The 18,097-nt window shown below is 46.0% G+C and overlaps 1 protein-coding gene across 1 annotated transcript; it reads left to right on the forward strand.

Annotated features, from left to right (window-relative positions):
* Positions 1 to 5,297: 5,297 nt before the first annotated feature.
* LOC4338474 (probable WRKY transcription factor 26) lies at positions 5,298 to 7,776 on the forward strand. Its single transcript, XM_015784892.3, has 5 exons — positions 5,298 to 5,723; positions 5,837 to 6,001; positions 6,100 to 6,560; positions 6,660 to 6,836; positions 6,934 to 7,776. Exons 1-5 carry the CDS (start codon positions 5,412 to 5,414, stop codon positions 7,280 to 7,282), a joined length of 1,464 nt encoding a protein of 487 aa, XP_015640378.1. The 5' UTR covers positions 5,298 to 5,411; the 3' UTR covers positions 7,283 to 7,776.
* The last annotated feature ends 10,321 nt before the right edge of the window (positions 7,777 to 18,097 follow it).

Consider the following 18,097-nt stretch of genomic DNA (forward strand, 5'->3'; position numbering starts at 1 on the left):
AACCTTCTGTATGCTGCAGGTTCGACCACCTTAAGGACGTCGGTGTGACCGCCTGTGTGCCATCGGTCTGACTTCTGGGAAATAGAAAATGCAACTCGACAAACGCTCTTCAAATTAGATCGACTTTATTGCATTAAGATGTGTTTACAAAGTGCACTTAGAACACTCCTCTATTAAATTTAGAACTCAAATCCAAAAATTAGGTTAAAACCCTAATTTCTCTCCAAAATCTATTATCTCAAATTGGTACCGAGAGCATAAGCCTCTTATCTATTTATACCCTAATGAGGTTGCACAAAGCCACGAATCCAACAAGGATAAGTAATCCTAATCCCTTGGAAAACCCACTGTACAAGTATCCAACTTATCTATTTAGATATTTAAATTCCAATCTTTTTAAACTTAGACCTCTCTAAATTTGACTCTGCGGCCATTCACGCACAATATAAAACATATGCACCTTTAGCTTGTTGATGTATAACATAAGTATGGTTATATCCGAACTATTTATGTCTGCATCACCCTGGATGGATTAGCAAAAATGACAGATCAACTGTAAGGTGGAACCATTATCCTCAAGTGTGTATGTTGAAAAAAATGACAAGGTCAAAGCAGTTTGACCTCAATAGCGGTATATAAAGAATGAAAATTTTCGTTGGATGGCATATAAGGAATTAGTAACTTCCACTAGCATATAAGAAAACTCGTAAACTTTGAGTGGTATATAAAAATTTTTCTCGATTATAATATATTTTTTTTGACCCGTAGCGAAGCATGGTATTTTGCTAGTCTTTTAAGAAAATCAAATGAATATATTTTTGAAGATTGTAATAATTAGTACTTGAATAATCATGCGCTAACAGGTTTCCTTGTTTTACATATTGCCAATTTTTTTTTGGCAAAACAACCTAGTCGAATGAAGCCTAACCGGGTGTGGGTTAGTGAGTGCCTGAGTGGTGAATCAGCCATCGTCTCAACCACCAACTTCTTTCTTTAAAGAAAAAAGTAAAAAGGATGGGGTAAGGCTACGGGGCCTACTTGTCAAGCATTCCGTACTTTGTGAAAATAAAATTAAAGATGATATATACATAAAACGATAGTAATAACTGATTAAAAATAATTTCCTTTAATTAAAATCCCATTGCAACGCACGGATAATATACAACACATGGAGAGGAAATTTAACAAGTGCAAATGAAGTATTGTTAAGTATTTTTAAGACGCATTAAAATATTTCCTTTGAGGGAAAACTACAAGACATTTGGCCAACAGAATAATTTTATATAATAAAAAAGTTATTTACAAGAAAAAAGAAAAACTCTTTTATGTAATTAACTACAAATGTGTGTTCTTTTATGTCCAATCTGAAAAATATATATTAATAAACAAGGTTTTAAAGTTTGCGGTGATGCTTATCCAAAACGACAGCTGTGGCCTATAGCTTGATAGTATTGTAGACGGTAGTAGTAGTATATTTGTAGGCGTTCGTGGATACCAGTCACATGGGCTGCTACATTTTCGAGAGAAAGCCAAAAGAGATTCTTTTCACGTGTCCTTTGTTAATTTGGAAAATTTTATTTCCATGTCATGTGCATCCATGCATGCACTTTTGCACAGTAACTTTTTTAGTTAAGAAAAGAATCAATAATATTTAATAAGGATTAGGCTATATATATCGCGCATTCCTCCCCAGTAGAATGGGAATATTTTAGCCATATATGCATAAACTGTTTTGTATTCTAGCTTTTATGAACGGACAAATTAAGGTTTTTGCATGGCAATTTTCTCAGCAGATTGGAGATACACGCATGAAGCATGCATATATATGAAACGAAAAGAAGTGACCTGTCTATCTTTTCCAAGTAAGATATAGTAAGACAGTATTAATTATGTTTACATGATAACATGTGTATGCCTAGCTTCTTCAAGTAAGATTATGAGCTTATTAATCGGTAAACTTTTAATTGGACGCGAGTTGATCAATTTTTTAAGTGATGAGATAATGTATTATGACAAATGGCACCACCGTACCATATTCCTTCTAGAAAACTTAGGGCCGTACTTTGGCGTTGCACATGCTTAACGAACGACGACACTCTTATTTACATTGTTTGTCATATACTTATGTTGATAGTACTATAACACCTAAAATTAGTACCGATATAATGTCCTTGACGCATAGTCGATATGTACCCTCCTCTTGTACATTATACTTCCGTCCTGCGATTGAGGGCTTGTTTAGTTGGCAAAAAAAAATTTACCCTTGCATGTCACATCGCAGATATACATACATATTTAAAGTATTAAACATAGTCTAATAACAAAATAAATTATAAATTCCGTCAGGAAACTGCGAGACGAATTTATTAAGCATAATTAATCTATCATTAGTAAATGTTTACTGTAGCACCATATTATCAAATCATGGCGCAAATAGACTTAAAAGATTCATCTCGCAATTTCCCGGCAAACTGTGTAATTAGTTTTTTTTCTACATTTAATACTCTATGCATGTGAAAACATTCGATTTGACAGCGTGAAATTTTTGTTTGGGAACTAAACAAGCCCTGAATATTGTTTTGCACGAAATATTTTCTCCTATTTAGATTTTTGCCAAGTTTTCATCTCGAAATAAAGTTTTCATTACCTTAAAAACGAACTTTTCTTTTGCTATACTCAATCCCTAGGTTTTCATTAAGGTGTGCTGTGATTTAAAATCCAGACTAATTGTAAAATTTGATCAATAATTAGTCAAAATATTATTTATATTTAGTGTATAAAATTTATAATTCGAAGTTTTTTGAAGTATTTTCATAAAAATATTGTTTCTTATAGATTTCAGAAAAAAAATATTATGAGAAATTTATCAGGTTGTGGTCTTGAAAACTTTTTTTCCAAATAAACAATATAATAATCTTTTTCAAAATAAAAATTTATATAAGGAGTGGACAACGTAATTATAGATATTAATATATAATTGGTACTAGTGCGTTGGGATGTCCATCACTGTCAGACATTCAGAGTTTAAATTGTTTTGCGTATGATATGTACGGCTACTCTAGTTTATAGTTAGCCGCCTGTTAGGCTGTTAAGTCGTTAATCAGTCACGTAGGATCCACCAAAAGGATGAAATTAAAAAATGATAGTCCTCCAGATCACTTGACCAAATCCGTCGGTTACCCGCAAAGCAACAAAAACCAAGCTCTAGAAAACTGATAGAATGAAGAAACACTGTACTACGGTTAGGAATAAAAAAAAAAGGAAATATTTGATATATGCAAATCTGATCGAATTTGGAGTTTGGCACATTTGCATTCCGTCCATATTGCCTGATCAGTACGGCAGCGAAGATCGCCGAGTTGCATGTCATTTTCCATAACCACATCGGCACATTGCACCACATCACACAAATTCATCACACATAACAAAAGAAAGACCACAACTTCAGTTCATAAAAAACTACTCTGTTCAAATGTTTCGAGTTACCGCACACTGAAAAATTCCCGTGCAAAAATATCCTAAGTACAAGGTTTCCCGTGCAATTTTACATAGATGAATGTGGAATTGAATTTGATGTGCAACTCTTATATTTTATTTCTATAAATATAAGTATGATTTCTATAAGAAACTGAAAATGGAATTGAATTTCTTGTACAACTCTTGTGCATGCAATTGTAATTTGTATACAATATATTCTAAAAGGAGTATTGAATTCAGTATAAAGCTCTTATCTTCTGTTTTGAGAGATATATATTGTACCTGGTATAGAACAATATCAGTCAATCTGTACCGTTAAAACCGTCAATATTTTTTTCTTCAATGTGAGAATTTCTAAGCCCATTTTCGAGCTATCTTTTATAATATATTTCATCTGTTCTAAAATATAAGCATTTCCAAGATTCAAATATCAATATATGATGATCCAGTCTTTCAAAAGCGCTTATAGGGTAGGGTGTACGCGTGTTATGAGCGTCTATACTTGTTTTTCAACTAAATATATATGTAACAATATAAATATTCCTGCACTAATTCCCATCATTTCAATGATTTAACATCCAATCAAATGCTAGAAAGGAAATGTAAGCAATTCAAAATTCAAAAATTGACAACTGAAGTAACAAAAATAATCTTTTGATCCAACCTTACTACTTAGGGGCTGTTTAATTCCCAAAACAAAAACTTTTCACCCATCACATCGAATGTTTGGACACATGCATGGAGTATTAATGTGAAAAAAAAATCAATTACACAGTTTGCATGTAAATTGCGAGACGAATCTTTTAAACCTAATTGCGCCAAGATTTACCAATATGGTGCTACAGTAAACATTTGCTAATGACAGATTAATTAGACTTAACAAATTTGTTTTGCAGTTTCCTAGCGAAATCTGTAATTTGTTTTGTTATTAGACTACGTTTAATACAAATGTGTATCCGTATATCTAATGTAACTCGCAAGGGCAAAAAAATTTTGCCAACTAAACAAACCCTTAAGAAGAACCTATAAATTGTTATACTTTAAAACAAAGAAAATAATAGATAGATATTATATGAGAGTGTGGTGCGCATAAGTAGAAGTGTGGAAGATTGTTCTATATCTTCCGTGTAATGGAAAATACATCCAGTAATTATAGTTTTTGATTTTAAAATTTCTCCTGATTTCTTCTCGAATAATTGCTCCGATACCTATCGCACAACAATTCCAAAGATGTGCTGTTGTTGAAGCACTGTATATATACAGCGTAATGAACGGGAAGTGTTAACCATTTTATTAATACAAGGATATTTCATATGAAAAACCGAACAATAAAAAGGAAAAAGCAAAAAAAAATCACATTTTTGTCTTTGTCCCCCCCAAATCCCCATCCCCAATCCGTCCGTCCATTCGAAGCGACACGCCCACTAGTCCGCCCTCAACCCAAACCCAAACCCCAAGCTACACGTACGAGTTGAAACTCGAAAGCCGTGGGAACACGCGACGCTCTCGGGTGGGCCCCACACCCCGGCGTCTCCTTCCCCGAAACCACACGTCGTCGCCTCCCTCCCTCTCCTCTCACCTCCCGGCGCGAGCCTCAGCCGCCTCGTCTGACCGGTCAAACCGCACGAGCTTTGACCTCACCCCCTTCGCCGAAGCATCCCCAAACCATCACGTTCACATTAGCCTCCCTCTCCCACTGACACCCGGACCCCAACCTACTCCGCCCCACCTGTCAGAGACACGTGCCTCGCCTTTACGCTTCTGCCCCCACTGACCGGAGCAGCCGCTACTTAAGCCGCCGCGACACGAGCCTATCCACCACTCCCGTCTCGTCGTCTCGTTCTCGTCTCCGATCACTCTCCTCCTCATCTTCGTCACGGTCTCCTCGCTTCGCTAGCTCGCTTGCTTGCTGGCTGAGCTGTGGTACGCTCGCCATGGCGTCCTCGACGGGGGGGTTGGACCACGGGTTCACGTTCACGCCGCCGCCGTTCATCACGTCGTTCACCGAGCTGCTGTCGGGGGGCGGTGGGGACCTGCTCGGCGCCGGCGGTGAGGAGCGCTCGCCGAGGGGGTTCTCCAGAGGCGGAGCGAGGGTGGGCGGCGGGGTGCCCAAGTTCAAGTCCGCGCAGCCGCCGAGCCTGCCGCTCTCGCCGCCGCCGGTGTCGCCGTCGTCCTACTTCGCCATCCCGCCGGGGCTCAGCCCCACCGAGCTGCTCGACTCCCCCGTCCTCCTCAGCTCCTCCCATGTGCGTTCCGCGTGACACACCTTCATCTTCTTCTTCTACCTTTAGTGCGCAATTGCTGTGTAGTGTGGTGCTGATGATGATCCATGGCGTTTGTGCGTGTTTGTGCTTTTCAGATCTTGGCGTCCCCGACCACCGGTGCAATCCCGGCTCAGAGGTACGACTGGAAGGCCAGCGCCGATCTCATCGCTTCTCAGCAAGATGACAGCCGCGGCGACTTCTCCTTCCACACCAACTCCGACGCCATGGCCGCGCAACCGGCCTCTTTCCCTTCCTTCAAGGTACGTACAAATGCTTCAGCTCATCTAGCTCAACCCAAGCTGAATAAACTGTTGACAGTCTAGCTCACCTTGGTTCATGTACGCTTGTGCTGGAGCAGGAGCAAGAGCAGCAAGTGGTCGAGTCGAGCAAGAACGGCGCCGCCGCCGCGTCGAGCAACAAGAGCGGCGGCGGCGGGAACAACAAGCTGGAGGACGGGTACAACTGGAGGAAGTACGGGCAGAAGCAGGTGAAGGGGAGCGAGAACCCGAGGAGCTACTACAAGTGCACCTACAACGGCTGCTCCATGAAGAAGAAGGTGGAGCGCTCGCTCGCCGACGGCCGCATCACCCAGATCGTCTACAAGGGCGCACACAACCACCCCAAGCCGCTCTCCACCCGCCGCAACGCCTCCTCCTGCGCCACCGCCGCCGCCTGCGCCGACGACCTCGCGGCGCCCGGCGCGGGCGCGGACCAGTACTCCGCCGCGACGCCCGAGAACTCCTCCGTCACGTTCGGCGACGACGAGGCCGACAACGCATCGCACCGCAGCGAGGGCGACGAGCCCGAAGCCAAGCGCTGGTAAGCCTCACATCATCACTCAAATCAGCAATCGAAGCGTAATATCTCCATGCGTGTGCGTGTGTTCTTCTTGGGTCTCATGGATGTCATGGTTTTCAGGAAGGAGGATGCTGACAACGAGGGCAGCTCCGGCGGCATGGGCGGCGGCGCCGGCGGCAAGCCGGTGCGCGAGCCGAGGCTTGTGGTGCAGACGCTGAGCGACATCGACATCCTCGACGACGGCTTCCGGTGGAGGAAGTACGGCCAGAAGGTCGTCAAGGGCAACCCCAACCCAAGGTAATCAATCAATCAAGCTGATCAAAATCCGTCGATTAGTCGATTAATCATATCTGTTCTTGCGTCTCTAATAATCAAATCTGTTCTTGAATCGCAGGAGCTACTACAAGTGCACGACGGTGGGCTGCCCGGTGCGGAAGCACGTGGAGCGGGCGTCGCACGACACGCGCGCCGTGATCACCACCTACGAGGGCAAGCACAACCACGACGTCCCGGTCGGCCGCGGCGGCGGCGGCGGACGCGCCCCGGCGCCGGCGCCGCCGACGTCGGGGGCGATCCGGCCGTCGGCCGTCGCCGCCGCCCAGCAGGGGCCCTACACCCTCGAGATGCTCCCCAACCCCGCCGGCCTCTACGGCGGCTACGGCGCCGGCGCCGGCGGCGCCGCGTTCCCGCGCACCAAGGACGAGCGGCGGGACGACCTGTTCGTCGAGTCGCTCCTCTGCTAGTCGAGCCGAGCCGAGCCGAGCTGAGCTGGGCCCCACATCCCCCTGCTCGCCACGTGGCGTATTTTCGCCTCGCCGTATACGTACGGCCGTATAGCGTACGTATACACGCTCGCACGCCCTGCCCAACACGGCAATACACACATACATACTCTCGTACACACGTAGTAGCATACATATACAGTATAGTAGGTGGTAGTGGTAGCTAGCTAGGGAGTGAGATCCAATTTGTTGATTCGTTGCAGGCCACTGCCACGTGGGCCACACCGGAAACAGTACACGCGTATACACCACACTTGGGATACGCGTACGTACGCACATGTACACGTAGTTTTGTGCCTTTGTAACTGCTGAGAGACAGGTCAAATAAGACTGATGAATTTTTCATTTCTTAAAATTCCACTCGTGTGAATTACTAGTAGTATAAATATCTATACATGATGTTTTTACAATCTGTACCGAACTGAGAAAGAGGAAAAAAAAGAGAGAGATTTTTTTTTAGTGTCTTGGCATGTGGCTCTCATTTATGTGACGTGACGCTGCGATTTTTGTTTTTATTATTATGGGGGTGTGGTAGTTGAGCAGCTTCTGCTACTACTCCTGCTGGAAACCTTATCGCGTCGTCCAAGTTGACGTGTTGCGTAGTAGCATCTTCTTCGTTTCTCACCCAGTATAATTAATTATATTAATATATTAATCAGTTAGTTTATTGAGGCGTTGGGCAGGAGATGATGACAGTGATGCGTGCTAATCCAACAACGAGTAATCTGGGCGGGTTCGTACATTAGTTGGCTAATTGCCGCCTAACTAATTAAAATGTCCCCTAGCTACATCAGATGGCTCAGTGGATGAAAAGACCAAGTGGCAAGGTGGCTGGGGTCAAGTGGGAACACGCACGCGATAAACATTAGGCATGAGTTGAGTTGAGTTGAGTTGTGAGTGCGAAATTGCGTCCTAGCTACCCACGATGATGATGCTTGCCGACCTAGCTGTACGTTGCACTGAAAAGAACATTTTTTTTATAAGAGAAAAAGAAGATATTAACGTGTTTGTGAGTACTAAGAGGGTTCACGTTTCTAACGATAAGCGATCGAAACCCGTGGAATTTTGAGGTTTTGACATGATCATATTTTGAGGCAATTTTAAATGAGTTTCCAAAAATTCTATTTTAAAATAGTAATTTAGAACAAAATATTATCAGTTATTCAAAATTTTTTGGCAAAAACAGTTGTACTTTAAGGGGTTAGGATTCAGGTGTCGATTCGAAAGGTAAACTGTGATATTATATGTCTATTTGAAGAGAGCACCTCTAGTGTCTTCCGGTTTGTATTATAAAACAGGTGAAATAATTTTAGATTAAGCATTTACACTTTTTAGTCTTAGTGGTCAGGAAAAAAAGGCCCATCTTTCCCAAACCATATGGATCTCATTTGAAATTTGGGACTTTTTAAAGCTTTTATGGAAGTTGAACCGATCCATGTATATATAAGTCTCACAGTGAAATCAGACGTTGATTTATCCATTAAGGGCACTGAACTGATCCTTGGAGTTTTTAAGGGCAGCCTGAGTTTCTGCCTAAACAGAGTTCGATCTGGACTGACCTGCCACAGTTGCCAGCGTAGCTTTCAGATTAATTCGAGCGATTGTTTTTGCGATTAGCTCCAAAACTATGGAAGTATATTATTGGGGTTATTGGATCACTGTTTCCACGTAAGAAACAGCCGATTTGATTAAACGTTTAGTTCGTTCAGACGTCGCTTGGGTACGTAATATTTTTATGACGTCAGGGATGACTAACGGCATGACCGTGCACTGAACGGCTGGAGTACGTTATATCCTGACCAATAAACTGACAGGATATACACAGTAGTAATTGGGGTCAGTGGGGTGTTCGACCTGTCATTGCTTCATCTCCAAGACTAAATTTCTTTTTAAATTTACTAGCAGCAAGTCAATGCGTCGTCTTTGAGTTTGAGATGATGATGATAGCAGTAGACTAGTACTAGCACTACTATAGTTTTGGCCAAAAAATTTTTTTTTTGGCTAAAAACATCGTATCAAATGTTTAGATACATGTATGTGGTATTAAATATGAGAAAAACAATTACATAATTTGCATGTAAATTGCGAGACGAATATTTTGAGCCTAATTACGCCATGATTTGACAATATGATGCTACAGTAAACATTTGCTAATAATGGATTAATTAGGCTTAATAAATTCGTCTCTCAGTTTACAGACGGAATCTATAATTTATTTTGTTATTAATCTATGTTTAATACTTTAAATATGCGTCCGTATACTTCAAAAACTTTACATACCCTGAGACTTCTATTTTTCTTCTCCCCTGTGCTGGCAATGGCCGGTCAAAAAGAGAAGCTGCTACGCCTAGTTCGTTAACCCTCTTCTAGAAGAAAAAAAAATAGTATCCAGCAAAGTACGTACTACTCCAATAGCCAGTAAGCATAGAAAGGCAATTTAGATAATTTTGTTTTTTTGAAAAAGATATCACGTTGATGGGACAGGAGATCTAGAGAGAAGTTCCGGTTTCCTTCTGGCCATTAGCGTTGTGTCAATTCTGACTTCTAGAAGCAAAATGGACTTGGACTTTGGTGAGTGAGTTGGTCAAGTTGCTCTCTTTCTTTTTTTTTTGTTTTCAATAAATAATACTTCCTCTGTTTTTAAATATTTAATTTTTTAAGTACATGTTTAACTGTTCATCTTATTTACAAATTTTTGTGAAATATGTAAAACTATATGTATACATATAAGTATATTTAACAATAAATCAAATGATAGGAAAATAATTAATAATTATTTAAATTTTTTAATAAGATGGACGATCAAACATATTTAAAAAGGTCAACGGCGTCAAATATTTAGAAATGGATGGAGTAATAATAATATTAGAGGCTCTCTTTCCTAATTGTCCCCGCTCACTTTTTTTAGGCCTTATTGGGCTGGCCCAATCAGATAATGGGCCAGAACTAATTCCGGACCACCGCGTGGTCAGATCCAATCAAGATCTCGATCTAGTTGGGCCGCAAAGGGTGTTCGTAGATTGGGCTAGCAGCCCAGAAATGTGAATAGGCCGGCCTGTTTCTGTTAGGCCTGAACGGTAAATAAGTTCACTTCACAGTCCTTACTTTGAGGGCGAGTTTGAAACGCACTGCGTTCGGAACCCTAAGTTCCCAACTACACATTCTCGTTTTCCGCGCACATACTTTTCAAATTACTAAATGGTATGTTTCTTTTAAAATAATTATACGAAAGTTGCTTAAAAACACCATATTGATCCATTTATTTAAAAAAATAGCAAATACTTAATTAATCATGCGCTAATGGACCGCTCCGTTTTCCGTGCGCACAACCTGTGTTGAGAACACAGCGTTCCGAACGCAGCCTAAACCATGATACTAGATATAAGGCATCCCTAATCTTATAAAACCAGGTTAAATTGAATCCCAAGCTAGTATTAAGGATGGTTTTGGCTGACATGGCAATAGAAAAAAATAAAAAACAAAAACCAATGTGGGACCCACATGTCATTCAAATAACATGATTCATTCCTTATCCCTCTCTCTTCCCATCCTTTATGTCGGTTGGGCGGTGAGGCCATGAGGGGCTAGAGGTGGAGGCTCAACGCGGCCTGGTAGCATGAGGTTCTCGAGCCGTCCTACCGACATCTAGTTTGTCAGTGTCGCGTGGTTCCTCCTGTCTCCACCACCACCGCCCTTCTCCTCATCACCCGTAGCAGATGGTGCTTGGCGAGGAGGGGTAGGAGGCGGCGCACGGCGGTGGCCATCAGGGAGGACCTGGAGATAGTCCTTGGATCCATTCGGGTTAGTGTTGTACATCTTGGTACGGACCTCATAGTTTTTTTTTTGAAACTTAAACATTCATTAATATAAAACAATAGAGTTCATGGGAATAAATCCCAGTACATTGCCAAACAGATAAAGAGAAAGCATACAACCATCCGTTATCAAAGAAACTGCACTAAGGCCACAATCTTCGTAATGAAACCACGCAGCAGGGAAGGTGCTCATCGACAGGGAGCTGTGGCAATGTCGCGACGATTGCGACCTTGGGCCTCCTTCAGCGTGCACAACGCTTGATAAACCGGTAATCCCCATCATGTTGCCTCCACGATGACGGCACAAAATAGAGGTCTGCTACTAAGCCGTGGATTTTGGAGTAAGCATCCCTAGGCTCAGCAAGAGATGTCCACGGAGTTCGCCATTAAATCTGAGGAGCGTGAGCTCAAGCCGAACAACAAACCCTGCATGGAACAAGCTAGTCGGAAACATATAGGAAGATGGAACCCAAATCCAGGTCCCCAAACCCACTGAAGAACTCGAATGGTGGCAAACGAACTGCTATCTTTTTGGATCGACGTACATGGATGGGGAAGTGAAATCCTATGAATCTTGACTGATGGAACCTTGGCATTGGAAGCTCTCGTCCAGGCACCAGAGAAACCGCCGCCACATCGCCGACGGGCTATCATCATGCACCATGAGCTGGGAGCTCCGAGTGACAACAGATCCAGCCGACGAAGGCCACGAGAAGCTGTTGCAGTCGTTGCTAGGAGCAGATCGGCGACCTCCTGGCCGAAGACGGAGTTGCAGCCGACGCCGCCACAAGGAGCCATCTCCATCCGTCGATTCTTCCACTGATCTTCGGATCTCGCACCTCCACCGCCACCAACCATCGCTGCCGCCGACCACACCGACACCCATGGAGACTTGCCGGCAAAAGCACCAACTAGGGACAAACCCTGACAACAGGAAGCACCTGACGATCTAATAACAGACCTAACCACACTATACTAGTAGGGGGAGGTGGCCGGACCCCTCCTCCAACCCTCGCTGGCGGCAAACTGCCGGAATCAAGGAGGAAGAGGGGCCGGGAGACAAGGGAGAGAGAGCGGCAACTCTAGAGAGGGGAGGAGAAAGAAGACTCGAGAGCGTAGATAGGATAGAGGAAGCTCGTACGGACCTCATAGTGACAAGTGACTCTAACACGTAGTTGGCAAACTAGACTTGTACTTGTCGGGGTGGGAGCGATTCATCGGGGAGGAGGAAGACCCAAGCTGCTTGGGGGTCCAGTAGCCGAAAGCATCACTAGCTTATGCTCTGAACCAAGTAGCATGGCGCATGTGGTCCGGGCACCATTGATGATGATCCTAACGATGCTAGTGTCTTGGAGAACAACTTCTAGAACATGATGGAGGGGTGTGGGTTCTCCCGGAAGGTCTCCCTCTTGATCTCCGCCTCAGAGGGGAGGCAACCATGGAAGGAGGATGCGTCGCACGTCGCTTGCTGCCCTCCTCGCCGGGCACCATCCGTTACGAGCGACGAGCAGAAGGGTGGTGGTCGGTGAGAGACAAGTTGGGCGGGGAGAAGGGCACCACTACTGCGAGCTTGACATGTGGGCGCCTTGTAGGTGACGAAGTGTGCCTCTACTGACTACTGGGCCTCCTCTGTCGCTGTTGTTGGGCACGCTGGCCGCCGTCTCCTCGCCCCTCGATTGCTCGCGCGCCTCCACCATAGCCGCTGGCTCCGTTGAGACAAACTCCTGGTACCCCTCGCTCATCTCGTATGTGGTTGCAATCTTTTTGCCCCCCTCCCCCCCGAGGCCACAACTTCCCCACCTATGTCGCCGTCGTCGAGCTCTTGATTCGCGTCGAGGTGGACAGGAGAAGCCACGTGGCGGTGGTGGCGGCTAAATGTTGACGGGGACGTCAAGCTGTGAGGCGAGGACTATCTCGAATTCTCGCTGGAGAGATGTAGAGAAAAAGGGAAAGATGAGAGAGAGAGGAGGGAGAAAAGAACGGGGAGAGGGAGGATGACATGTGTGGCCCACTTTTGTTTTTGTCGTGTAAGCGCACAGTCAGCATGACTGGACCAGGTTAACATACCACATCAGTGAAACCAGATATCTATACTGCTGAAGGACATAATTTAACCCAGTTGTGGAAGTTGAGGGCTCAAGATTTTTGATATTGCTATTTAGGGATGTGATTCAAACTTGACATCAAGATGAGAGGTCTTCAGTGAACTTATACCAAACAGTAACATGGATTGCTCGCCCACCTTATTTGGGTCAGAACGAATGGCGGCCCACGAGCGGGCTCATTTAGTTGGGCTAGGTCGGTATTTTGTCTTGACGTATCGTTCTACTTACGCTGGGCCAGATCGTGACCGTGAATTATGCGGCCCATTCTAGTCGGGCTGGCCATGAATTCCGGCCGAATATACGGTCGGTCCAATCAATAAGCCGTGATACGGTAGCACACCCGTTTTAGTTGGGCTGGTTGTGAATTATGGCCGAACATAGTGGGCCCAGTTGTATGCCACGATACTGTAGCTCGCCTGTCTAGCTGGATTGGGGTGGGCCCAAGGGTTTTGGGTCAACAACTTCAAGTCGGAGTCGGACTCCGCATCAGACCTAACCTGACCTGACCTGCCGGCGATAAATAGGCTCCCCCATCGTGTCGGCGCCAAATCCTTCCTCTCCTCCTGCTTTCAGTAAACACACTGTTTTCATTGTTTTCCGAAGGCTCCTGACAAGGTTAAGAACAAGAAAACCTTTTCTTTTTTTTTTGGAATACGCGAGACGCGCATTTTTGTATTAAGAAGGAATAAATGTATTTACAGGAGGGCCAAACAGTTTAAAAGAGAAGGGGACATGGTACAGGAGGGGGAATAAAAACAGAAATCCTAATCTCCTAAGAAATTTTGGCGACATGTCAACCAAAGAAGGAACTACCATGGCCGATATGGCTGCCCTAGCCATCCGCCAAAGGTCCGCTTCCCCTGACATAGCCCTGGCAATCTCCGGCCAGGTCCTGCTCTCTTGGTTAAAGACCCGATTGTTTCTTTCTTCCAAATTGTCCAAGCTACCAGCGTGGCGATGGTGTCGAACCCTCGGCGATGATCCTTGATCATCTTCTTGCGGCTGTCACACATCTAGACATGGAAGGAATGCTCATTGAGTGGAAGGCATTCGGCATGGCCGATAGCACTAAGAGCGATCCACCAAAGTTGCTGCGATTCCGGGCAAGCGACCAAGAGATGATCAATTGTTTCGACACATTGATCACAGAGTGGGCAGCGGTCTGGGTGAGGCAAACCGCGACTTTGGGGGCGGTCCACCGTCCAGCATCGGTTCAACGCGACCAGCCAAAGGAAGTAACGGCATCAATGGGGCGCGAAGGACTTCCAAATTGGCGCGTGTTGGAAGCGAGTTCTTCCAAAGAAGAGGACACGATAGGCCGAACGGGAGGAGTACTGTCACGAGTTCTCCCACCGCCAAGATAGCTTGTCTGGCTCCTCCGTCAGCTGCACAGGTCGAAGGAGGTCCCATAGATTGAAGTACTCAAGGATCGCCTGTACCCCCAGCGCCATGGAGATATCTCGGATCCATCTCCTGTCTTGCAGCGCATCCGCTACCGTGCGCTTGCTCCGTAGTCGGCTTGGGACAGCCGCCAAGACTGCCGGTGCTAGCGACCGAATGGAAGCGCCATTCAGCCAGCAATCTTCCTAGAACAACACCGAGTGTCCGTCTCCCACCGAGCACACCAAAGAGATTGAGACAAGGTTGCGTTCCTTTTGCGAGATTGGGATATTAAGTCCCTGCCAGGGCTTTCCCGGAGAAGTTAGCTGCTGCCAGAGCCAACGCGACCGCAGTGCCAACCCCATCCTCTCGAGGTCGGAGAAGCCCAACCCACCATATTCCTTCGGAGAGCATACCCAGGCCCAAGCAACCCGGCAGGCACTGCCGCTTACTGAGGCCTTGCCCGCCCATAGGAAGCCACGGCGGATCTTATCGATTCCTTTTATTACCCACTTCGGTGCATTGATCGCCATTATCAAATACAATAAGAAAACCTATCCTTATCAAATACAAAATCTTGACATGTTCCGAAATTGAAGGAACACATGCTTAACATCAAATCTATATATTCTCTAAGAAGTACTCTGTTTCATTAAAATCATATACTACATGCAGTACTCTGTTTTTCACCTTCAGTTACATGATTTTCAGTAGTAAACAATACTCTGTTTTCCCTCCAGAACTAATGCTGTGTCCTTCAGGATTATTCCCCATCGATAAGAGAAACCTATTCTCATCGAACACAACATCCCAACATATTAATGAAACTGAATGAACACATGGTCAAGATCAAATCTATATATTCTTGATGAGATACTCTGTTAAAAATTTAAACCAAATGTACTCTGCTTTTCCCCTTCAGTCTGATTGTCTTCTGAAGTAAACATGACATAGGTAAAAATCCTTCAGAAGTTCATGAATTGGCACCTCGAGGCTCCACATAGCATTTTCCAATTCTGAATTTTGGGTCCTGACAAGGGTATAATATCAGAAGGCTACCGACAATGTTGAGAACATAAAAGAAAAACTATTTTTATCGTATGTCGACACATATTCTTGAAACTATATATTACCCTTCAATTTCATTATCTTCAGAGGTAAGCAATAATCTGTTTTCGTCCCATTCAGTTACCTCAGTCTACCTAAGTTTACTCACCGTGGATAAAATCCTTCAGAACTTTAGGATAGCACTTCAGAAGTTCCTTATCCTTTTGGCCGTCAGATGTCCTTGCAGTGAAATAGCTGAACCGGCAAATTGCCTGCATATGCTTCCCTCTATATTTCAAAAAAGTTTCTGAACTGCTCTGAATACTGATGACCCTGAATGATTTCCATCTGTGAAATTAGGGTCCGGACAAGGGTAAAACACCGGAAGGCTGCTCACAATGCTGAGAGCAAGAAACTTATTCTCATCATACACAACATCTCAACATATTTTTGAACTAAATGAAGTGCCTCTCATCATCAAATCTATATGTTCTTCAGACATACCCTGTAAACGGAAAAAACCATCAACTATACTATCTGCTTTTCCCCCTTCAGTTTGAATGCCGTCAGAAATCAGAAGCAAACAGAATATGGGTAAAAATCCTTCCGAAGTTCATGAATTGGCACCTCGAGGCTGCACATTTCATTTTCAAAATCACCACGACTCCACGAGCAACAAGAATACATAGCATCAGTTATAGTTCAAATTTCTGGTCGAATTTGGAAACTAATCCAATCAAGTTCCAAAATCTAAGTCCCATTTCGTTAAACCCTCAACCGTTGCTCCGAAGCTCGCGCGGGGCACGCGTGCAGACAACGCTGTGTCGCGCTGACGTCATCGCCTCTATAAATTCAAATCCCGCATTGCTGAGACGATCCACACGCACACTTCCCTCGTCTCCTCTCAGCCTCTCACCCACGCGCCCTCGCTTCCTTTCCTCCTAAACCCTAGAAATCCTCAGGCGATCGGATGGCGATGGCGGCGGCTGCGGCTGGCGCGGATGGGCTCCTCCCGGGTCCCAAGCTTGATCCTAGCGACGACGAGCTCGTCGGCGGCTACCTGCTCCGGCGCCTCCAGGGCCAGCCCCTCCCGCTCGAGGCGGATCCCCTGAGCGCGCGGCCGCGGAATCTTGCCGCGGATCACGGCCGCGGCGACGAGGCCTTCTTCTTGGCGGAGGCGCAGGCCAAGAACGCGAAGGGAAAGCGGCAGAGGAGCACCGTCGAGGGGCAGAGCATGTGCGTGGACGGCGGGAGGCTCCGCGTCCCTGATGACGGTCGCGGCGGCGGCGGATTGGCTTTCTCGCACTTCTTGCCGCTGTCGCCGTCGATCGTTCCCTCGCCAGCACCGTCTCCCCGCTGCTCCACCTCCACGCCGCTGTCCCCGCCGAAGCTTCTCGCGGATCACGGCCGGGGCGACGAGGCCGCCTTCTTCGCGGACGCGTGGGCCAAGAACGGCAAGCGGCAGAAGCAGAGGAGCACCGTCGAGGGCGGAGGGCTCTGGCAGGGGCAGGGGATGCTCGTGGACGGCGAGAGGCTCCGCGTCGCTGATGACGGCGGCGGCGGTTCGGCTTTCTTGCCGCCGTCGATCCTTCCGTCGCTGCTGCCGGCTCCCCGCTGCTCCACGCCGCTCTCCCCGTCCTCGCCGCCGTTCCGGCCGTCCAGGGTGATCGTTCGGTGGGCGCGGCCGCCGCCTGGGTGGTGCAAACTGAACTTTGACGGCTCGGTGTTCAACGACGGCTCCCCGCGAGCGAGCATCGGCGGCGTCATCCGCGACAGCGACGCCGGCGTGGTGCTCGCCTTCGCGGAGACAACGGAGCACTGGACCGTCGGCGTGGTGGAGGCCCGTGCTATGATCAGAGGCCTGAGGTTCGCGCTGGCGTGCTTCATCGAGCGGCTCGTGGTGGAGGGCGACGACCTGGTGCTGGTCCAGCTCATCCGCGGCGAGGAGACGCAGACGAGGATCCCGGCGGCGATGCAGGAGGAGATCCTCAACCTTCTGCGATGCTTCGCCGAGGTGGATGTGCGGCACATCTACCGGGAGGGAAACTCGGTGGCCCACACACTGTGCCGGCAGGCGTACGTGTGTCCGGGCATATGGTCGCAGAGGGGAGGAGGGATGCCGGCGGCCGTCTGGGACAAGGTGGATGATGATAGGCGAGGGGTGGTGCACGAGCGCATCCGCAAGAACAAGTAGAAGTGAAGAGCAAGAAGGGCGCCAATTCGAGTCAGAGATGCTGATCAAGTCGAAGACTTGTCCTCTCCTCTGTGTTTATTGTATAGATTTGTAGTCGTACGATTATTAGTGTAATTATTATAGATGTAAAGCTAATTATTCATTGTAGGAATAGATAATTGTTAATTTATAACACTGATGTATTTAATCATTTATTTTACAATAAATAAAAGAATCAAGTTTTTTTTTTTAATGT

The sequence above is a fragment of the Oryza sativa genome, chromosome 5 (genome assembly GCF_034140825.1).
Source record: "Oryza sativa Japonica Group chromosome 5, ASM3414082v1".
In the NCBI taxonomy this organism is placed as follows: Eukaryota; Viridiplantae; Streptophyta; class Magnoliopsida; order Poales; family Poaceae; genus Oryza; species Oryza sativa.